The sequence below is a fragment of the Hyperolius riggenbachi genome, chromosome 3 (genome assembly GCF_040937935.1).
Source record: "Hyperolius riggenbachi isolate aHypRig1 chromosome 3, aHypRig1.pri, whole genome shotgun sequence".
Lineage (NCBI taxonomy): Eukaryota > Metazoa > Chordata > Amphibia > Anura > Hyperoliidae > Hyperolius > Hyperolius riggenbachi.
In genome coordinates, this window is record NC_090648.1 from 331,050,719 (window position 1) to 331,074,833 (window position 24,115).

Here is a 24,115-nt window from a genome sequence, read left to right on the forward strand (position 1 = left end):
TATCATTATATTATATATTTTTTTTTTGCTTCAGTGTCTCTTTAAGCTGTAAAACACAGCAGAAGTAATGACCCTTTGAACTTTCCTGCAGTAAAACCTTATCTGAAGCTGCCTCTCACTGTTTCTTGGCTGTTTAACCTCTTTAGAGAACAGGAGTGAGTTCTACCAAGTTAGTCAACAAGCTCAGAGAAGCTGTTTTGCCCAGATAGCGCAAGTTTTTTTTAATCTCTTCCTGTACTGGAAAACAATATGAAACTCTTTTCTTTGCTACACATATACTATTTCCTATACTACACATATAATTCATTATCTCATATGTTTCTTTTCTTTTTAGATTAGCTTTAAAAAGATTGAACATTTAGGCTACGTTCACAGTGGTGCATTGTAGTGCAGCATAATGGCCACTTTGTAATGTGCTTTGTGGTATAATTGTGTGCGGCATAGTAATGCACTGCGTACAGTGTGTTACCGCAAAATGTGTGTTTTAACAGTGAAGCATACTTTTCATTGACTGTATGCTTCACTGTATCCAATTCAACGCACGGGTGACGTGCAGAGCCAATTTCCTGTTCCATTGCGTTCCTGTTGTTAGGTGCACATGACAGGTATATCGATTATCTCTTTTTTTGTTTTCAATTAGTTTTAAGCTGCAGCCATACATGGCTTAAAACTTTTATAGCGGGTGCAGTCAGGATCAAAAAACTTAAAACTTTCCTTGTACACATATAATGTTCTTTGAACTGTGATTGATCCTATTCTATCATTGCCGAATTTGCAACAAAAAACTCAACATAAGGTACTTTTCTGGATATAAAATGATCTGCAAATCAGAAGCTCTCTTTTTGGCCAAATCTAAAAGTTCCAAAACTTTACTGTTCCTTTATAATATCTCAGTAAAAGCTTAATCGAACAAAAAAAAAAAAAAAAAACATCCCCATGCAATAGAAGCACTGCCTTTTTTAGGCTTTTGTATCTAGGAAAGGGTGTTGTTGTTTGACGTGAAAATTACAGGCATTCTATGCTCATGTCTTGTTACACAACAGTGTTGTGACAACACTGACTCAACTTTATTTAATGCCAGAGAGACACTTTACTCTTTCCTCCATGTAGGTTTTAGTTCGCAAACTGTGCAGCAGGCAGTGGCGGCTCCAGGAAATTTTTTTAGGGGGTGCTATGCAGGTGCTGGACCAATTTCCGGGGGAGCTGACGACCTGCGTCGCGCGAAAAATGGGTGTGGCTACAAGCCGCGGCGAAAAAATGGGCGTGGTCATGACCGGATGAGGGCGGGGCTAACTGTAATTTAAAGTGAACCCAGGATGAGAGTGATATGGTGGCTGCCATATTTATTTCCTTTTAAACAATACTAGTTGCCTGGCAGCCCTGCTGATCTATTTAGCTGTAGTAGTGAACTGAATTACACCAGAAACAAGCCATGCAGCTAATCTTGTCAGTTCTGACAATATTGTCAGAAACCCCTGACCTGCTGCATGCTTGTTCCTGGTCTATGGTTGAAAGAATAAGAGGCAGAGGACCAGCACGGCAGCCAGGCAACTGGTATTGCTTAAAGGGAGATAAATATGGCAGCCTCAATATTATTCTCACCTCGGGTTCCCTTTAAAAGTGCAACGCAAAGACAGAGGGCCCAAGTTTTGGTGACCCTTTTCCCAGAAAATTCACATAATTGTGCAGGTTTTCTCAAGAAAATACACGTAATGTGAGCAGATTTTAACAAAAAACACGTCCAATGACCCCAATATGCACAATCGTTATCAGATATGGCTCCAATATGCACAATCGGTAGCAGATATGACCCCAATATGCACAATCGTTATCAGATATGGCCCCAATATGCACAATCGTTATCAGATATGGCCCCAATATGCACAATCGTTATCAGATATGGCCCCAATATGCACAATCGTTATCAGATATGGCCCCAATATGCACAATCGTTATCAGATATGGCCCCAATATGCACAATCGTTATCAGATATAGCCCCAATATGCACAATCGTTATCAGATATAGCCCCAATATGCACAATCGTTATCAGATATAGCCCCAATATGCACAATCGGTAGCAGATATGACCCCAATATGCACAATCGTTATCAGATATGGCCCCAATATGCACAATCGTTATCAGATATGGCCCCAAAATGCACAATCGGTAGCAGATATGGTCCCAATATGCACAATCGGTAGCAGATATGGTCCCAATATGCACAATCGGTAGCAGATATGGTCCCAATATGCACAATCGGTGGCAGATATGGTCCCAATATGCACAATCGGTGGCAGATATGGTCCCAATATGCACAATCGGTGGCAGATATGGTCCCAATATGCACAATCGGTGGCAGATATGGTCCCAATATGCACAATCGGTGGCAGATATGGTCCCAATATGCACAATCGGTGGCAGATATGGTCCCAATATGCACAATCGGTGGCAGATATGGTCCCAATATGCACAATCGGTGGCAGATATGGTCCCAATATGCACAATCGGTGGCAGATATGGTCCCAATATGCACAATCGGTGGCAGATATGGTCCCAATATGCACAATCGGTGGCAGATATGGCCCCAATATGCACAATCGGTAGCAGATATGACCCCAATATGCACAATCGGTAGCAGATATGACCCCAATATGCACAATCGGTAGCAGATATGACCCCAATATGCACAATCGGTAGCAGATATGACCCCAATATGCACAATCGGTAGCAGATATGACCCCAATATGCACAATCGGTAGCAGATATGACCCCAATATGCACAATCGGTAGCAGATATGACCCCAATATGCACAATCGGTAGCAGATATGACCCCAATATGCACAATCGGTAGCAGAAATGACCCCAATATGCACAATCGGTAGCAGAAATGACCCCAATATGCACAATCGGTAGCAGAAATGACCCCAATATGCACAATCGGTAGCAGAAATGACCCCAATATGCACAATCGGTAGCAGATATGGCCCCAATATGCACAATCCGTAGCAGATATGACCCCAATATGCACAATCCGTAGCAGATATGACCCCAATATGCACAATCCGTAGCAGATATGACCCCAATATGCACAATCGGTAGCAGAAATGACCCCAATATGCACAATCCGCATCACCTGAAAAAGAAAAGAAAAACCCATTTACTCACCTACAGCCAGAAGACCTTCTTTCCCGACCTCCTGTCCCGAGTCCCGACCTCATTGTGGCGCGCAGCGCCCGCGCGCCCACGATCCTCTTCCTTCCCGACGTCACCACGAGACTTCCTGCCTGCATGCAGAGAGCAGGGCTACGGGAAAATGGCCGCCCGAAGTCTGCAGAACAGGGCTCCGGGCGGCCATCTTACCGTAGCCCTGCCTGCTGCTCCGTGCTGCCGCTGTGTGAACTGACTTGGCGTCTTTTAGATGCCTGAAGTCAGTTCACTCCAGGGGGTGCTTTGGGGGTGCTTGGACAATTCTAGGGGGTGCTCGAGCACCCCCAAGCACCCCCCTGGCGCCGCCCCTGGCAGCAGGTTTCATCCTATCGGCAAGCGTTACAAAACATACCTATGTCTATTTTCCATTTAAAATCATTCTAATGTTGCATAACACTGTTAAAATTTGATGTAGGATATGATGTTGAACATCTAATAGGCATTGCTAGAGCAACCATTGTTAAAGTATTTTGTACTAGAAAGGCAATGCCTGGTACATGCATATGAGGTATTGGTTTAAAAAAAAAGATAAATTGTCCATTATAAAGAAATTATGTAGATATGTTTATTCAGCATATCAAAACAAGGAATCATCAATGTATGCTAAAGAAGAAGTGTTTATTCAAAATATTTATTGTAGACAAGATTGGCACAGCCTGTTTGCAGTAACAGATCAACCACAGGCTTCTGATAAGGCTATAAGTGGTCGTATGCAGGTTTAGCGTATTACATCTAACCATGGTAACTGATTCACAGGACATTTCGCACAATCTTTTACACAATATTACCATGTAGGAAATACAGTGGGATGCAAAAGTTTGGGCAACCTTGTTAATTGTCATGATTTTCCTGTATAAATCGTTGGTTGTTACGATAAAAAATGTCAGTTAAATATATCATATAGGAGACACACACACAGGGATATTTGAGAAGTGAAATGAAGTTTATTGGATTTACAGAAAGTGTGCAATAATTGTTTAAATAAAATAAGGCAGGTGCATAAATTTGGGCACTGTTGTCATTTTATTGATTCCAAAACATTTAGAACTAATTATTGGAACTCATATTGGCTCTGTGACGCCTGACCTACATACACAGGTGAATCCAATTATGAGAAAGAGTATTTAAGGGGGTGAATTGTACATTTCCCTCCTCTTTTAATTTACTCTGAAGAGTAACAACATGGGGTTCTCAAAACAACCCTCAAATGACCTGAAGACAAATATTGTTCACTATCATGGCTTAGGGGAAGGATACAGAAAGCTGTGTCAGAGGAAGTCTCTGCAGAGGAAGCCTTTTCTCCGCCCACAGCACAAGCAGAGCTGCTTGAGGTATGCTAAAGCTCATTTGGACAAGCCAGCTTCATTTTGGAATAAGGTCCTGTGGACTGAGGAAACTAAAATTGAGTTATTTGGGCATAACAAAGGGCGTTATGCATGGAGGAAAAACAGCAAAGCATTCCAAGAAAAACATCTGCTACCTACAGTAAAATATGGTGGTGGTTCCATAATGCTGTGGGGCTGTGTGGCCAGTGCAGGGACTGGGAATTTTGTCAAAGTTGAGGGATGCATGGATTCTACTCATTATCAGCATATTCTGGAGACCAATGTCCAGGAATCAGTGACAAAGCTGAAGGTGCGCCGGGGCTGGATCTTTCAATAAGACAACAACCCTAAACACTGCTCAAAATCCACTAAGGCATTCATGCAGATGAACAAGTACAACGTTCTGCAATGGCCATCTTAGTCCCCAGACCTGAATATAATTGAAAATCTGTGGTGTGAGTTAAAGAGAGCTGTCCATGCTTGGAAGCCATCAAACTTGAATGAACTAAAGATGTTTTGTAAAGAGGAATGGTCCAAAATACCTTCAAGCAGAATCCAGACTCTCATTGGAACCTACAGGAAGCGTTTAGAGGCTGTAATTTCTGCAAAAGGAGGATCTACTAAATATTGATTTCATTTCTTTTTTGTAGTGCCCAAATATATGCACCTGCCTAATTTTGTTGAAACAATTATTGCACACTTTCTGTAAATCCAATAAACTTCATTTCACTTCTCAGATATGTGTCTCCTTGGTGGTTCAAGCCCTACTACATAGAGCCAAATTAATCCATGCCATGCACTGATGAGGATCAACCAATCCGAAACAGTCTGTATGTATGTTGGATTAATATGGCATTATTAAGTACAAATTAACAAGCTGGCACATCATTGCATTCCAGCGGATCTGGAGGTGTGTTTAGCTTCTAAGGGCAACAATGGTTAATTTTCATATATTCAGCAGCGATGCACTGGGAGACATCTCGGAGCTCACTTCAACCTGAATTATCTCAAATTCTTTCTGTTTTAAGAAAGTTAACTTTTGTTTTCCATAGCATTTTAGTAAGGGGGCTTTTAGGACCATTGTAGCCCCTTACACACTCCAATGACTTCTGGGTCCCCTGGGTGTTTCAAGTCCTACTTCATAGAGTCAAATTAATCCATGCCATGCACTGATGAGGATCAACCAATCCGAAACAGTCTGTATGCATGTTGGATTATTATGGCTCTGTACAAATTAACAAGCTGACACATCATTGCATTCCAGTGGATCTGGAGCTGTCTTTAGCTGCTAAGGGCAACAATGGTTAATTTGCATATATTCAGCAGTGATGCACTGGGAGACATCTCGGAGATCACTCCAACCTGAATTATCACAAATTCTTTCTGTTTTAAGAAAGCAAACTTTTGTTTTCTATATGATGTATTTAACGGACATTTTTTTATCATAACAACCAACGATTTATACAGGAAAATCATGACGATTAACAAGGTTGCCCAAACTTTTGCATCCCACTGTATGGGACTGTAACCTTGGGCATCTGCAGGAAAATTTCAGGACATGGGCAGGGGTCTCGTCTTATCATTTTTCCATCTTAAAGGAAACCTGAAGTGAGAGGCATGTGGTGATGGCCATATTTGTATAATTTAAACAATACCAGTTGCCTGGCAGTCCTGCTGGTCATCTTTAGCTGCAGTAATGTCTTAATTGCACACCTGAATCAACCATGTGGCTAATCTGGTCAGACTTGAGTCAGAGCACCTGATCTGCAATTCTGCATGCTTGTTTAGGGTCTATGGCGAAAAGGCATAACAGGCAGATGATCAACTGGACAGCTTCCATTTGCATTTTTTTAAAGGAAATAAATATTTCAGCCTCCATATCCCTCTCACTTCAGGTGTGCTTTAAGTAAGAAAAATTGTTTTGTAAAACAGTTTGACATCTTCTTAATATTTGTGAGACTTTCGCAGTTGTGGAACAGTTCAATGTATTGTGATGCCACTTGCTATATATCTGTCAGCAGTCTCTTGACTTACAGGTTGTTTTCAGTAATTTTTGAATTCTTACTAATCCCATGGTGGGTTGCTGCTTTTATCTTATAAATATTTGGAACTGTCAGAGCTGTAGTGGATTCATTTTACTGCCAAATCAGAGGGCGACTGTTGTGATTTTTGCGTGCCATGTTTGTAAAGGTCTTTGCCTTTACCTAACTGTCCTTATTGAAATCTTCTAATCTGATCTTAACACTTCTGAAATACAACTATAAAGTATCTTAAAGGTGCCCAAACCGTTAAGATACTGACAGTATGGTATTTTAGTCATTTGCTATAAAACATAAAACAGCTTAACATGCAGAGATCACGCTGTAAACGCGTTCGCTGTTGCGAATGCGTGCAGTGTTCGCGTTTAGTTAGCGTTTGTTATTTTCCTTATCTTCTCATTGTATGATTTGCTGTGCCTTTGCTACTCTCGTGCCCTGTCTTGCTTTAGCCTTGTGTCACCTCTGGCAATTGCCTCTCTCGCGATTGCGTTCCTACTTCGTTTCTGCTGTTGTGTATGCACCGTCGCGGGTTGGCGACTAAATTGGTGCACACACATACAGTCTGTCCCTGTGCTCATTCTCATTCGCAATCGCTTCTCTTGCGATTGCGTTTTCACTTGGTTTCCTCTGTTGTGTGTCCACCGTCGCAGGTTGGCGATTAGATTGGTGGACATACATACATTCCTCCTCTGTGCTTATTCGGTCTTATGTCGCTGTTAGCAATCGCCATCTCTTGCTATTGCCTTCTAACCTGATCTTCATGGTTGTGTGTTCATCGTCGCTGGGTGGCGACTAGATTTGTGGACACACATACACTCTGTCGCTTTACTCTCTCTCTTTAAGGGCTATCTTGCCCTGCGTTTCTTCCCTTCGTACAATTCCTGTCTGGCGTCTGTGGCAGGGCAGAGGATCTGTTCCTCTGCACTCCACAGCTCCATCTGCCGACAGGAATTTCCCTCTACAGGTCCGTTGCACCTTTTGCTGGGTTCTCTCAAATTATACGCTTGTGGAGGATTTCCACAGTGTCAGCGCGCGTCCTGTGCGCTGACCACGGAGAGAATTCCACAATCGTTACACAGAGATCATACTAAGTTTGTCACTCAAACAAAACATTTTCTCAGATAAAGTTCTTTGGAAACGCATGGAAAAATGAAAATTGAAATTTGAAGAAAATAATTGTATTGCATTTGCAAATGGGAATTGCATCAGAAAAAGACCTTAAAGTAACAAATACCATAGGTGTAGATGGTGAAAAATAGAGGTGCAAGGACTGAGCCCTGTGGTACTCCAACAGAAAGAGGATGAGGGGAGGAGTTAGTATTAGAATACAAAAATGCTGAAAGCTCTTCAATGCCTGGTGGGGACAAATCTCTGAGAACGGAAGGGGACATGTAACCCCTCCATTTTGAAGCCACATCCCCTTTGCTAGCAGGAGAGGGCCCTCACTGTTGTTTTTCTATATATGTAACTGTCTAGATCTGAAATGCAGGAGCATTTATGCCACATGCCAAAAGCACATTTCTGCTGTGCATTACCACTGAATGCCTGCTATATGCCTGTCTTAACCCAGTTTGTAAGCCACAATAGCAGTAGCTATAAAAGTTAGATGAATCAGTCGGTAGATGGAAGACTGTTAATAGATTTTCCAAATTAGGCTAACATAAAATTTTAAATTTAGAGATTAAAGAGAATCTGTATTGTTAAAATCGCTCAAAAGTAAACATACCAGTGCGTTAGGGGACATCTCCTATTACCCTCTGTCACAATTTCGCCGCTCCTCACCGCATTAAAAGTGGTTAAAAACAGTTTTAAAAAGTTTGTTTGTAAACAAACAAAATGGCCACCAAAACAGGAAGTAGGTTGATATACAGTATGTCCACACATAGAAAAATACATCCATACACAAGCAGGCTGTATACACCATTCCTTTTGAATCTCAAGAGATCATTTGTGTGTTTCTTCCCCCTGTTCTCATGCACTGAAGTTTCAGGCTGCTCTTTTCTTCCTGCAAACAGCTTTGCCCTTGTCTGTAATTCTTCAGTATGTGAAAGCCCAGCCAGCTCAGAGGACGATTTATCCAGCTTGTAAAAGATAAGAGAGAAGAGAGAAGCTGCTCTAATCTAAATAATACACAGGCAGTGTGCAGAGAGGGGGGAGTTTATAGCAGAACCACAACACTGAGGAACTTGGCAGCCTTCCAGACACAGGCCGACAAGTCTGACAGGGGAAAGATACATTGATTTATTACAGAGACTGTGATAGCAGAAAGTGCTGCAGTAAGCCAGAACACATTAGAATAGCTTTTGGAACTTATAGGATGATAAAAACAGGATGCAATTTTTGTTACGGAGTCTCTTTAAGGTTAATCAGCAGGATGATCCTTAAAATTGGAGTATTAATGGCACTAAACAGGTTTGCTGAATCAATCTGCAATTTTCTAAAAGGGAACCTGAAATGAGAGGCATGTGGTGGTGGTGGCCATATGTATTTCATTGCTAGGTTATTTACATTCATACACAAATCACTAGAACGCAATACCTCTGCGTCACCATCGACTTTCATTATGTGTGTTTTAATGTATTTTGGAAAAATATGCAGCTAGACCAGCATTTTTAAAAACACACAATGCAGAAAACAAACATATGCGTCTTTTTATACAGCCCATTGACCTGCATTATGTGCGTTTTCGCTGCATTTTCTACAATGCTAGCATTTCTGCCTATTTTGTTCCTACCCACAATGATAATGTTAAGATGTGTCAGATTGACTGCACCCTACAGGCGTACGTTAAAAAGGGGCGATGGGAAAAAAGGGCGCCGGGTTTTTAACGATAAACATGGATTACGTTTAAAAATGTATTTCGTTTAAAAGTAATGTTTTTATAAATCATTAAATAATGTGTATTAAATCGGCAATTGTAAAAACATTAATCTTTCGTTTAAATAATGAAACGCATAATAACGTTTAAAAAAAAAATTACTAAGTAACCCTCCCTGTACCTACCCCTAACCCCTAGACCCCCCTGTTGATGCCTAAACCTAAGACCCCCCCTGTTGGTGCCTAAGTAACCCTCCCTGTACCTACCCCTAACCCCTAGACCCCCCTGTTAGTGCCTAAACCTAAGACCCCCCTGTTGGTGCCTAAACCTAAGACCCCCCTGTTAGTGCCTAAACCTAAGACCCCCCTGTTGGTGCCTAAACCTAAGACCCCCCTGTTGGTGCCTAAACCTAAGACCCCCTGTTGGTGCCTAAACCTAAGACCCCCCTGTTGGTGCCTAAACCTAAGACCCCCCTTTTGGTGCCTAAACCTAAGACCCCCTGTTGGTGCCTAAACCTAAGACCCCCTGTTGGTGCCTAAACCTAAGACCCCCCTGTTGGTGCCTAAACCTAAGACCCCCCTGTTGGTGCCTAAACCTAAGACCCCCCTGTTGGTGCCTAAACCTAAGACCCCCCTGTTATTTTTTTCGTTTAAAAATAATGTTAAAAAAAAAAAAAGTAATGTTTTTCGTTTAAAAATAATGTTTGGAAAAAATATTGTACTGGTTTTCGTTTAAAAATAATATTTAAACATGTATAAATCATTAAATAATGTGTAATCATGAGAAACAGTAATAAAACATTAAGTCTCCGGGCGCCGCTTTTAAAACGTTAGTTTTCTCCGGCGCCCTTTTTTCCTACCGGGCGCCCATTAAACGATATTTATTATAGAAGTGAATGGCGGCGCCCGATTTGTCCACTAGCCTCAGGCGCCCGAATTTACTGTTTCCACCCTACAGTATGTAATAATAATCATCAGAACATTTGTATAATCGTATGTATGTAATATAATGCGACATAGTAAATATTTCCTGCTTGCAGCTACTACTTGCATATGGTGCTCAAGTCAACTGGAGAGATGATGATGGCAATACAGCACTCCATATGATCAGCAATGGTGAACCAGGAAAGCCAACCCGGGTTGATTGTCTACAGCTGCTGGTATGTGGAATACTCTCTTTGTTTGGTGATACATGATGGCTAGAGATGGTCAGTAAGATACTTATAACTCCCGACTGCATGCAAATCTAATGCAAATTCTATGCAATCTGAAATTAGGCCAAAGTCAGCAGGAATTGAATATGAATGGCCCAAATCCATGTTGCATACAATTTTCATTAAACTTGCATGCAAGCTGGAAGTATTTGCATCCTATTGACCTAAGTAATGTCTCCTGGCCTTTAGAGTGTGGCCAGGGTGAACATGAAGACAAAAACTAGATACTTACCTAAGAAGAGGGAAGCCTCTGGATTCAGCATAGGCTTCCCCCATCCTCCTGGCCCCCACCATTGCCACGCTTTGACCCCCAAAAGAAATCTGACAAAAGCTTGTTGGATTTCTGATTGCAACCACTCTCCTCTTCATGCCCGAGTGGCTCTGTTCTACTGCACAGGTGCAGCATGGCCATACTCGTGCATGAAGAGGGGTGTGGTCGCAATCTTCAGAAGCCATGGTGGTCTCCAGGAGGACACAGGAAGCCTCTGGAGAATGCAGGGACTTTCCTCTTCTTATTTTTTTTCACCTTATGGTCACTACAGGTTTACTGGCTATTTTCTAATCTCTTCCTCTGCTGACTACCTAATTTAGTATCTGTCCCATGTAATTCGGACTTCGGCTATTGCCGTTGCCCAAATTAGTCAGTGAGCTCCGCTATAGTTGTAATTCACATTATGGCCTATGGCGGCACCCAAATCCCAGCCGTGGCGCTGCACCCAAATTGTCTGCCTCGCACCGGCTACCCAGATACTGCTGGCTTTCTTCTGGGTGTTGGTGCACAGCTGTACAGGCAAATGCCTATCCCCTAATAAACGTGTGTTTTTTTTTAATGTTATTTTTTCACCACAAACACAGACACGCTGGATTTAAAGTGTGTTCTTTGGAAATGTACTATATGCTAAATATAGTTCTCCTTTCCATATGAGGATACTCCTACTGCAACCAGAATATTTATCCTACGTTGCATGCACTTTACCTGCATAAATCTAAGAAATGAGCACAGTGGAAACCCAATATGAGACATTATACTTCTTCTTAAAGAAAGTTCTCACAGCCAGTGTTCTGCTGTACAGAATTAATTATAATCATTTTAGTACAAGACAGTATAATACAGTTCAGTGGTTTATGCAGTGGCTGCTGTTCAGTTTCTAAGTAGCTAGAATTACAGAACCAAGGATGCTACATTTTCGAATCATTTAAAGGGGCGCTATTGTGAAAAAAATAAACTAACAATAAATTCTCTGTGTTCAGAGCCTGAAATACTTAATGGAAACAAATTGCGTAATCCCTTCAAATCAGCAAGAGCTTCCCCTCTCTAGTGAAAGCAGAGATTCTTAAAAAAAATTCAGGTCACTGATATCAATATTTTGCAACCCCATAGAACTGACCATGAGAAATCTGGTTGAGTCTCCAAAAGCCAAAACTCTTCACAGACAAGAAATTCAGCAGGTCATAAATGAATACAAATAAAGTGCAGCAGCAGATGACAGCAAGACAATATTCAAACATTGATTTCTCACCTTTAAAACAAAATCAGAAAATTGGATGATTCTAGGAAATTCTTATTTAAAATTAGGCCTATAGATTCAATTGTTTATCTCAATAGTTTATTTTCCTTTTAGGTTCACTTTAACCACTTCACCACTGAGGGGTTTTACCCCCTGAGCACCAGAGCAATTTTCACCTTTCAGCGCTCCTTCCATTCATTCGTCTATAACTTTATTATTACTTATCGCAATGAAATGAACTATATCTTGTTTTTTCCGCCACCAATTAGGCTTTCTTTAGGTGGGACATTATGCCAAGAATTATTTTTTTCTAAATGTGTTTTAATGGGAAAATAGGAAAAATGTGGGGAAAAAAATAATTATTTTTCAGTTTTCGGCCATTATAGTTTTTAAATAATGCATGCTACTGTAATTAAAACCCATGAAACGTATTTGCCCTTTTGTCCCGGTTATAAAACCATTTAAATTATGTCCCTATCACAATGTTTGGCGCCAATATTTTATTTGGAAATAAAGGTGCATTTTTTTCAGTTTTGCGTCCATCCCTAATTACAAGCCCATAGTTTATAAAGTAACAGTGTTATACCCTCTTGACATAAATATTTAAAAAGTTCAGTCCCTAAGGTAACTATTTATGTATTTTTTTTAATTGTAAATTTTTTAATTTTTTTTTAATTACAAAAAAAAAAAAATGGGGAGTGTGGGAGGTAATGAGTTAATTTTATGTGTAAAAGTCATTTATTTGTATGTGAAAAATGTGTAGGGTGTAGTTTACTATTTGGCCACAAGATGGCCACAGTAACTTTTTGTTTTAATGCGACCTCCAAGCTTCCTTCCGGAAGCTTGGAGGAAGAATAAGGAGGCTGGACACGTGAGTTTTTTCTCACAATGATCGCGCTGCCCATAGGAGAGCAGCTGTTGCGGGGCTTAGATCAACGAACGGGAATGGATTTTCCCGTTCATTGATCTCTGGGCGAGCGGGCGGCGGCGTGTTTACTAGCGGCGGGCGGCGTGTTTACGAGCGGGAGCGCGGGCAGCGTCGGGAACGCGGAAAGTACGTGTTTCTCCGTCCCTGGTTTTTAAAGGATGGAAAAAGGGGCGGAGAAATACATACGCGCGGGGGTAAAGTGGTTAAGTTCTGAAATCCCGTGATGGGATAGTTACTGTCGTGTCCTAGGTACTCTTACTGGCTTGTTCATAGACCTGATGTTACTTTTAGTTCCAAAGCTGACTGAGGTGCAGGGCCGGCGCTACCATAGAGGCAAAAGGGGCAAATGACCCAGGGCCTTTGACCTCTGCTGGGCTCCCAAGGTGGTCTTTCAGACTGTTCCCATATGCCTGCATGTTCAGCTCAGCTGCAGTGGCAGGCAGACCCACACTGGCCAGGGGGGAAGGGGGGCCATCTCCCCCCAGGCCGCCTTTCAATCAGTGATTTAGGGCAGGTCTGGTGTATTTAGGTTTGTTGTTGTAAGGCAATGTGAAACATAAGGCTAGCTGATAAAAGTGCAATTAAAGGGCAGGCAAGCTGGTAAATATACACAGCATGATGCAGAGCTTGCCTGGAGGGTCCATGGGCAAACATCTGTCTTGTCTCTCACCATTGTTATAATGACTGCATGTGTGGATAAGGTGTTATACAAGTTGAAAAGTTTTTGACAGTGCCTAGACTCCAGGAGGGCTGCTTTCTGACTTGTGTGAGAGACCGGCAGGGACAGGAATCCTATTACAGGCAAATAGCCTCTGTGTGTTGTGAGAATGCAATACAGATGAGCGCTCTGCTCCATCTCAGGCTATTCTCAATTTCTCTCAACTCCTCCTCTTTCTGGGCTAGTGCATGCCAAAATCACAATAGAAATCACTAGCAATTTGTGAGTGCGATTTTATGAAATGATTTTTAGAGCGATTTTTGAATGAATCGCTCAAAAAATGCTACATGCAGTGTGTTTGTGATTTTGAAAAAATCACAATGCTGCTGTGAGAACACCGTCATAGGGTAACATTAGCCAGGTGCTTTCCAAATCACTGTTGATTTGAAAAACGCTCAGAAGCCCTCTTGGTTGGCACCTGCCCTCCTTCATTCACCTTTGTTTCCCTCTTCCCCTAGTGCTGGCTGTTTCTTCTTGTCATACAGGAAAGCTAAATAAAAGTGCAATCCTGGTGATTTTTTTGAAATGTCTGAATAGTTGACTGAATAGCTTGTTGGAACATGGCATACGTAGCTTTGTGGGACATTCTTGGGCGACACTTTTATTTTCTTTACTGATTGATTCTGCTGGTATGTCTCTGTTCTGGTCCAAGGGGGGTGTCCACCAACAAATCTCTGCAGAGGGGCCTGATGTAGTTACACCCCTACCCAGCAGCCTTGTAATAACTCACCTGTCCCTGCAGCAGCTCCATCCCGTGCGTGCTCCCTCTTCAGCCACGCTGCCTGCCTCTATGACCCTGTGTATGTTATTAACATGTAACGTGCCAGATGGACGAGACACAGGCAGCAGGGCTGAAGGCAAAGCACAGGAGGGAGCAGCTGATACAGGTGAGTTATTACAAGGCAGCTGAGCTAAACAATGTACGGGGGCCATGGGAGAAGTCTATGCGAGACCACAAGGGGCAGCAGTCGGTTTGGGGGCTGACTTCGCTGGGCGGGGGTGTAGGGGGCCCCCCAAGTTACTTTTGCCCCAGGGCCCCCGTGTGGCCTAAACCGGCCCTGCTGAGATGCAGGGCCATTTCAGGACATTGTGTTGCCTCAGGCAAAGCACCTTTTTACCCATCCTCCCCACTCCTCCCAACTCTCAGTATTGGAGCTCTGTGCTGCCCCCACCTGCAGGTCTCACCGCAAGAATATGCCTGGCTTGTCTATGCTTAAAAACAGCCCTGCTGAGATAGGCATGTCTCCACTGCTGTTAATGTTATTCCAAAAAAAACTGCTGTTAATGTTATAAAAGAAAATGAAAATAAGAAATGTTAGATTATATTACAGGTAAAATGTATTCTACATTACAACAGTGTTACTGCTAAAACATCAGAGTGATATGCAGAATGTACATACTGTATACAGCATACACAATTTTGTCCTATAAAATGTCTGTTTAAGTTTTCTATTTTTTCCCCCACTATTTAACAAAACGAAAAATAACTCTAACTTTTTATAACAATAGCACACAGTGCTGCAGCTTGTATTCAAAATATATACAGTAGATATTCAAAATATACTGTAGTTTTTCTGTCCCTCTTCACATTAAATGTAAGTGTAATACAGCCTTGGGTTTTACCTGGCAAGTACATGAGAACAGATGGTGGTGGTTATTATAAATGTTAATATTATTAAAGCCCATCTCTAAGCACAGACCTAAATATAACTTCTGCTAATTTAGTAATCAGAGCACCCAAATATAATCTTTATGTAGGAAAGGCAGCTTCTGCAATTTGGCCTTCCCCTTTATCCCAAAGCATAAATTAATATATTTGCACTATTATCCTCAGCGCCGAATATCCAAACATCAAATGGTGATCGCTGCAGTCACCCTGTGCTCTAACAAACAGACAGGTGACCGTCACCAAATGAACACATCAATTCACTGTTAGTGCGTACTAAAATGCATTCAAATTTATTTAAAATTACAAATAAAAACCACAAAGATACTCACGTTGAGGGTCCTTATTACAAGGGACCCGTCACTTTAAAACAGCATATAATGCACATCCAGTGCTCATATGGATCAGATCAGTTGTAGAGTATTGCCCAGAGTCCACAGCTCTACCGGTTTCGGTGTTATGCCGTCCTCAGGAGATCTGCTCACTTTTTAGTGACTTAGGCCATTTCTCCTTGAAACCCTGGCCAAATTATACCCCTTACTAGATAACCTAAGAACACACTGCCGCTTGAGATTGTATTCTAACCCCCCTTCGGTCCCCCCCCCCCCCCCCCCCATTTTTTTTAGATTGTAAGCTCGCAAAGACAGGACTCTCTCACTCATTTGTGTCTTGGAATTAGTTCATATTATATTTATCACTGTAATTACTACAGTATGTCTACCAATTGTATTTTGTACCAGCGTCTATATTTGGTGTTTACCAACACTATCTGTGTTATTATGTAATCCTTGTTTGTTTTTTACTTTGTACAGCGCCACGCAATAGGTTAACATTTTATGAATCAGCGATAATAATAATAATAATGGGGATGCAGGAAAACCAGGAGGCACGAGCCAGTATTTTTAATATTTTTCCAGTTCCTACCACAACTAGGTGATAAGGTTGTTTCCATCCATTGAGTGAGTTGAATATTTTTTTCTGTTACAGCTTTCCAATGGAGCATCCACAAGAAAATGCAACAATAAGGGACTTCTCCCAGTTCATTGTGCTGCCCTACAAGGTCAGAAATATGCAATCCAGGTTATATTAGAATCTGATCCCGGGGAAAGAGAGTTCATTCATGGAAATGTGAAGACAAAAGGAACACCAAGTCTGCCCTATCTGGCATTGGCCAACGGGCATCTGGACTGTGCCAAATGGTATGAAATTTGGTTGCGATCAATAGAGGGTTGCTGTATATTTAGATGTATAATTTACAAACAAAAAATAAATAGTATATATTAAAAATCCAACATTTGGCAGTATGCACATGTTTCCCCCTCCCCCTTGTGTTTGACTGTAATCACCATAATTATAGTATTTTCAAATATTGGGATTGTATTTTAAGGATTTTGGGTGCCAATACATACAAGCAATTTAAAAACATTGTGTTCTCATTAGAGGTGATATTGACATGATAGGAAGACGAGTGTGAGTAAAGTTAAAGCTAGAAAGTCTATAATTTTGTAATGGATTGTCATAAATTCCTTTTAATGTCAAACTGCAGCTCTTAAAACTTTTTAGGACATCTCCAGCAAACCATGGGAATGGTATACAGTTTAGTGTAAAGAATGACAGAACTTTCACTCCCTCATTGCTTCTTAAAGGGACTCAGAGTTGACAAAAGTAAAAAGACTGGCCCCGACTGACAGAAGTGCAGGGACCCGGTATCTGAGCGGCAGACAGCGGAGGATGGCATTGTGGGAGCGATCTGAGCGTATGGGACTCAAGGAAGCCCCAGCTATGTATAAATCTTTTTACTTTTGTCAGCTCTGGTACACTCTACGGGTGCACAAGTTGCAGTAATATGACAATGCCACAAGGTGGAAGGATTCTCATTTCTGCATAGATGCTGGCATGCACATATAGAAAGCAGGAGTAATCATTTCCATCTCACTAACAGACATGTAAGGAAGCTTTCCAAGTCACTCACATGTAGATGCTCAGAGGAGAGATGAGAGTAAATGCCAAAGTAATCACAGCCAGACTCCTAGCCAATGCCCCCCGCAGCTCACACATCACCCCAGTACTGCAAACTCTTCACTGGTTGCCAGTAAAATGGAGAATCAATTTTAAGATCTGCCTGCTGACATTCAAGGCTCTACACCACATGGGACCCAAATACATAGCGGATCTATTGGAACTTTATGCCCCTCAACGCACCCTCCGCTCTGCCAACAAGATGAAGCTGGTTATTCCCAGGATACACTTAAAATTTGGTGCTCGGGCCTTTTCCTATGCAGCCCCTACTCTATGGAACTCACTTCCACAATCAGTACGAGAGGCTCCCTCTCTGGACAGCTTTAAAAAAAGGCTAAAAACTCACCTCTTTTCGCTAGCCTTTGAGACTGCATAATGCAGGGTCACAGTGCTTTGAGTCCCCAGGGAGAAAAGCGCTATATAAATATTATTGTTATTGTTATTATTGTTGTTATATCAGTGTAATGCAATTTATTAAATAATCTCTATAGATTTTAAGTAATTTAACAAAGATTGCTTTTCTATTAGGTGCTACAGTAAGCATAAATAGGTGGGGTTTGTTGGATGTTTACAGTTAGGCATATCCATATTTTAGGTTAGCAATAGGTGAAAGTTTCATGCTACGCCTAAATTTTGACTTCTTAAAGAGACTCCGTAGCAAAAATTGCATCCTGTTTTTTATCATCCTACAAGTTCCAAAAGCTATTCTATTCTGTTCTGGCTTACTGCAGCACGTTCTACTATCACCATCTCTGTAATAAATCAACTTATCTCTCTCTTGTCAGACTTGTCGGCCTGTGTCTGGAAGGCTGCCAAGTTCTTCAGTGTTGTGGTTCTGTGATGCATCTCCCCCCTCCAGGCCCCTCTCTGCACACTGCCTGTGTATTATTTAGATTAGGGCAGCTTCTCTCTTCTCTCTTATCTTTTACAAGCTGGATAAATCCTCCTCTGAGCTGGCTGGACTTTCACATACTGAGGAATTACATACAGGCAGAGCTGTCTGCACTCTGCAGGAAGAAACAGCCTGACACTTCAGTGGAAGATAGCTGCAGACAAATGATCTCTTGAGATTCAAAAGGAAGGGTGTATACAGCCTGCTTGTGTATGAATGTATTTTCTATGTGTGGACATACTGTACATCAACCTACTTCCTGTTTTGGTGGCTATTTTGTTTGTTTATAAACAAACTTTTTAAAACTGTTTTTAACCACTTTTAATGCGGCGAGGAGCGGCTAAATTGTGACAGAGGGTAATAGGAGATGTCCCCTAACGCACTGGTATGTTTACTTTTGTGCGATTTTAACAATACAGATTCTCTTTAATGACTGTGCTGAATCTGTGCCTACATCATACAAAGTGCTTCTAGCACAAGGCAAGATAGGCCCAGATCTGATGCCTCCAATCTGTGCACACTAACAGTGAAAGCATGGTTGTAGTAGTATCACTACCGTGATGCAGGGTCCTCAGTAGGATGCCTATATTTGCAACCTATACTAAGTGTTCCCAGACAAAGGTATGCAAGGGTTTTGGAATACAAATCCAGCCATCAGTATGGTCACTCAGTTTGTGCACCACTATACTAGTGCAGATCAATAACTATATAATTACAGTAACACAGAGAGGTGCCCAAAATAGGCAAGTTACCAAACATTTTCACCAACTGGGACCATGATCTGCAAGCTACACCCTAAAGGGGAAAAGGGGCAGCACAGACAGCCTCCTCAAGGTGTTCTCACCAGTTGGGGGATTATTCACTACTGCTCCCACCACTAGGGATATTTCCCACAAACTTTCCCTTTCCAGAGAAGCGTCTCAGGTTCCATACTTACCTGGGGCTCCCTTAAGCCCCCTTGAGGCCGCATGTCCCTTGCCATCTCCCCGGTGGCTCCTGTCACTTGCAATTCATCCTGAAAGCCTGGCAGAGACGGACTTCATTGCACATGCGTGGCCCGGCCAGGCATGCTCCCCCGTTGTGCTCCCGTCCCTGGGAGCATTCTGCGTGAGAGCAAGATTGGGGTGCGGGCCTGGCTTGGTGCCGTACATGGCGAGGGACTAGTGGCCTTAAAGGACTTACGAGTCCAATGGAGGAAAAAAAGTTAATTACCTGCATCGTCGTTTCAGGCACAGAAGATGCCGTCCGCGACCTCCGTGGTGATCCCCGTTATGTAGCATGGATCGAGGGGTTGGCCCTAGAGCTGCACAGCCGCACTCGCGGCCAGGCAGACTGCACAGCCGCGGCCAGAGGAAGAACCAGCCATCTTTGGAGAGGCAGGAGAGCTCGACCCAGGCCGTGGGGGTCGGGAGCCGGCCCGGGGGATAATGAGCGGGGGGACCCGGCGGATCGGCATGGAGGGCGTGGACGGCGTCCTCCGTGCCTGAAACGACGATGCAGCTAATTAACTTTTTTTCCTCCGTTGGCCTCGTAAGTCCTTTAAGGGGGTTTAAAGGAGTCATCAGGGGAAAAAGGCTAATATAAGTGGTACTTACCGGGTGCTTCCTCCAGCTCCAAGCTCCCAGGACGTCCCTCCCTCCGCTCCGGCCCATGTGGCGATATTTGACAGTGCAGCTCGCGCAGGCACAGTACAGAGCGACCTGGAGGTCGCTCTGACATCATCGCCGGGGACCGGGACGGACCTGCGGCGAACGGCTGCGGGCAGAGCTGCGGCGAGGGACGTCCTGGGAGCTTGGAGCTCTAGGAAGCACCCGGTAAGTACCACTTATATTAGCCTTTTTCCCCTGATGGCTCCTTTAAGGAAGCTCCAGGTAGGTATGGAAGCTGAGACACTTCTCATCTCAGGTACACTTTAAAGGTGTGCACTGCTGTTGGAAAAATAAATACTGTACACCTAGTAATAAGCATTGCAATGCTACATAACATGAATTGTAAATCTGTAGCAAATGTTGGCCCTATCAATCATTTCACCTTAAATGTGCTTAATTTTTTCAAGAAATAGAATTATGTCCACTTTGCTTAGATCACATGTGTCGAACTCCAGGTCTGGAGGGCCAGATCCATGCCAGTGATTAGGATGAAATTAGAAATGGACAAATGTGTTCTACCTGATGAGCCACACCTTTCCTGATTCAGACCCATTAATTAATTTGAGCTGTGTCAAAAATGTGTGAGGACCTCGGCCCTCGAAGGACCAGTTTGACATCCCTAGCTTAGATTGTTAAGTCCTTAAATTTAAAGTGGTATAAAACTCAGTATTTCCTCTTTGCTCTAAAATATTGTTTACAGCATAAAACGTACTACAAGAAAAAAAATTGGTAGCAGAACAGCAGTCAAATAGTTAAACAAAGCACTTTCTTCCTCAGTGAGAAGCTTATATCTAAAGTCAAGTGATTACATTATCTTGTTTATGTTTCATTAACAGCCACAATTTGTAACTATTCCTTAAGGTGCGTACACAATAATATTTGTACACAAAAGCAAAATGATAGCTGTATGGGTAATAAAAGTAGGAGAAAACTTTTATTTAATATTATGTTGTTATTATGAGTTGAATCCCACTTTAAATAGTTAAGGGTGCAAGAACAAGCAAATATATTTGTCATTGATATAATGCCAGTTTTTTTTTCAGGTTAATTACAAATGAACTTCCTCTAAAAGGTGGAGAAAATATTGAACTGTTGTTTGACATTGTTTGCAGAAATGGTGAAAAGTAAGTATTGAGCCTAGTGTTGTGTAGTCAGTCAGTATGGAGGTGTGGCTTCAGCAGGAAGTGCTGTCATGCTCCTCTAATCTCTGCAGGAAGCTGAGCACTGATGAGGGTGAGGTAGGATGGAAGCCTGTATTATGGAAATCGGCAACAAATGACTGTACCCGGTATTTTATATATATATATTGTTTTTGTAGTAGTGAAGGCAAATAAGTAGAATCTCCTATGCACATGCTAATGAACTTGACATCTGTACTGCTAAACCCAGAATAAATAAATAAAGAAAAAACAGTGGGGATAGTGCTTAGTGTTATTCAGACAGTGAAAAAGATACATTTTCAGGACCAGTACAGTTTTGATCTGTACACCAACATTACCATTACTCAGGGGTCACACTAGATCAAATCGCAGACAAATGAGCATATTGTGTGGAAGATTGCATGTGAGAAATCGCTTGCATTTCCTGCCAATACACGTGTGAACCCTCCCTTACAGCTCTGCCATCTAAGGTGACCACTAATGATCCAATCGTTTTCATCCAATTAAATACTTTAAAAATTAAATATTTGAATCATGTACTGTATAGCAATAAAAATATAGTATTATAGCTTTACAGTATATATAAAATCTAAGATGTGTGTATATACATATATGCTGCCATCACTCGAAAACACGTTTAATGTTTTCTACAAAACTTGGTATAAAGACCCCTTACTACCTGGTAAGATATGTCCTGGGGGTTTGCACAGTTGATCAGAGAAAGTGGGCAAGACATAAAAAAACAAACAAAAAAAAAAACAGCCAATCAAATTGCAACCATTAATTTTAAATGGGAAAATGTAAACTGCAGCCATTCTTAGACTGTTAATCTTAGGATTCCCAAACTTGGCACAGTTGGTCACTGGGTGATTGGAATTAATATTCAGGAACATGGGTGGAGCCTACAACAGCCAATCAAACCGTGTATATTGATTTTCAAGGGGAATATTTTAATTGCTGCCATTCTTACACTGTTAATGGAAACCTGCTACAGTTGGTCACTGGGTGACTGGGATTTATGTTCAGAAAAGGGGGTGGAGCCACAAACAGCCAATCAGATTTGTTTGATTGATAAACTGCTTACACTCTCCAATCATTGATGCCAAGGACCCCAAAGCTCATAAACTTGATCATCGAGTGACTGTTAAGGTTTGAAAAAGTGGGGGAGCCAACAAAAACCACATTTTTACTATTTAAACTAGGGCCTTTCTTACTCTGTTAATGGCAGGATTGTCAAACTTGGCTTAGTTGGTCACTGGGTGACTGGGATTCATATACAGGAAAGTGGGTAGAGAGGGATCAGTTGAAAAGGGCGCCTGAGCTGCCTGTATGAAAAGGGCGCCTCCATAGACATCAGTGTTATTTATGCAAATATCGGCTATAGGTGGTGAAAAAGGGCGCCCGAGTTTTGATATAGGCTACAAGCAGGTGCCCCTTGGTAGCCCATATTTTATTTGACTACTTTTTGCTACAGTAGGGCACCCCTTTGTAGCCCATATTTTTTTTGGCTACAAGGTTTTCAGCTACAGTAGGGTGGCCCTTTGTAGCCCATATTTTTTTTTTTGGGCTACAGTAGGGCACGCCTTTGTAGACCATATTTTTTATTTGGCTACAAGGTTTTCGGCTACAAGTTTTTTGATTCTGCTACAAAAGGGCACCCCTCTGTAGCCTATATTTTTTTATTCAACTACTAGGTTTTCAGCTACAAGGTTTTTGATTCTGCTACAAAAGGGCAATCTTTTATAGCTGAGATTTTTGATTCAGGGGTGCAGGGGGGGTTAGGATTAGGCATCACAAAGGGGGGGTCTTAGGGTTAGGCACCACTAGGGGGTTTAGGGTTAGGCACCACCAGGGGGGATATAGGGTTAGGCACCACCAGGGGAGTCTTAGGGTTAGGCACCGGGGGGGGAGGGTCTTAGGGCTAGGCACCACCTAGGAGGTCTTAGGGTTAGGCACCACCTGGGTAGTCTTAGGTTAGGCACCACCTGGGTGATCATAGGGTTAGGCATCACCTAGGGGTTTTTAGGGTTAGGCACCACCTGGGGGGGGTTAGGGCTAAGCACCATCAGGGGAGGGTTCTGTGTGAGAGTAGGGATAAATTAGGTCATAGTAATCACTTTTCTCAGCTATATCTAGAGCCCTTTTATAGCCCAACAAATTTTGCCTATAACAGCATCCTTTTTATAAACTAAAACTAGCTTTTTTTGGCTACACTAGGAGCCCTTTGTAGCCAAATTTGGCATATATGGGCTACACCAGGCACCCTTTTCAGCTTAATTTGTCATATGGGCTACACCGGGTGCCAGAGCAGGGACAAGGTCCTCCAGCACCCAAGGCTGAGACACCAAAGTGCGCCCCTTCATCCCTCCGACCCCAGCTGTCACACACTGATTGCTGTTAGACTAATAGGGCCACAGGGACCACAACCTCCCCAACACCTTAATATCTAGTTATCTGGCTTGCAGTCACTGCTATGTATCCCCTTTTCTTATTTCTTTCTGCTTCATACACAATTAGGAATGACAGCTGAATGAATTGTGCGCCCCCTCCTACACTGTGCCCTGAGGCTGGAGACTCTCCAGCCTATGCCTCGGCCCGGCCCTGCCGGGCGCCCTTTGTAACCAAATTTGGCATATATAGGCTACAACAGGCGCCCTTTGTAGCCGAATTTGACATATATGGGCTACACCAGGCGCCCTTTGTAGCCGAATTTGGAATTTATGGGCTACACCAGGCGCCCTTTGTAGCCGAAGTTGGTATATGGGCTACACCAGGCGCCCTTTTTGTAGCCGAATTTAGCATATATGGGCTACACCAGGCGCCCTTTTTGTAGCCGAATTTAGTATATATGGGCTACACCATGCGCCCTATTTTCCAGGCGCTCTTTTCAAATAGACGCGGGTAGAGACTACAACAGCCAAACCAATTCACCTATTGATTTTCAAGCGGGATATTTAATTTGCTGCCAT

The 24,115-nt window shown here is 42.4% G+C and overlaps 1 protein-coding gene across 1 annotated transcript in view; it reads left to right on the forward strand.

Annotated features, from left to right (window-relative positions):
- Positions 1–24,115, forward strand: part of LOC137562325 (uncharacterized) — a 228,780-nt gene that overhangs the window by 190,384 nt on the left and 14,281 nt on the right. Inside the window, exons 21-23 of the mRNA XM_068273662.1 lie at positions 10,433–10,552; positions 16,414–16,625; positions 21,030–21,110. Coding sequence (XP_068129763.1) covers positions 10,433–10,552; positions 16,414–16,625; positions 21,030–21,110 — 413 coding nt within the window. The remainder of the gene's footprint in view (positions 1–10,432; positions 10,553–16,413; positions 16,626–21,029; positions 21,111–24,115) is intronic.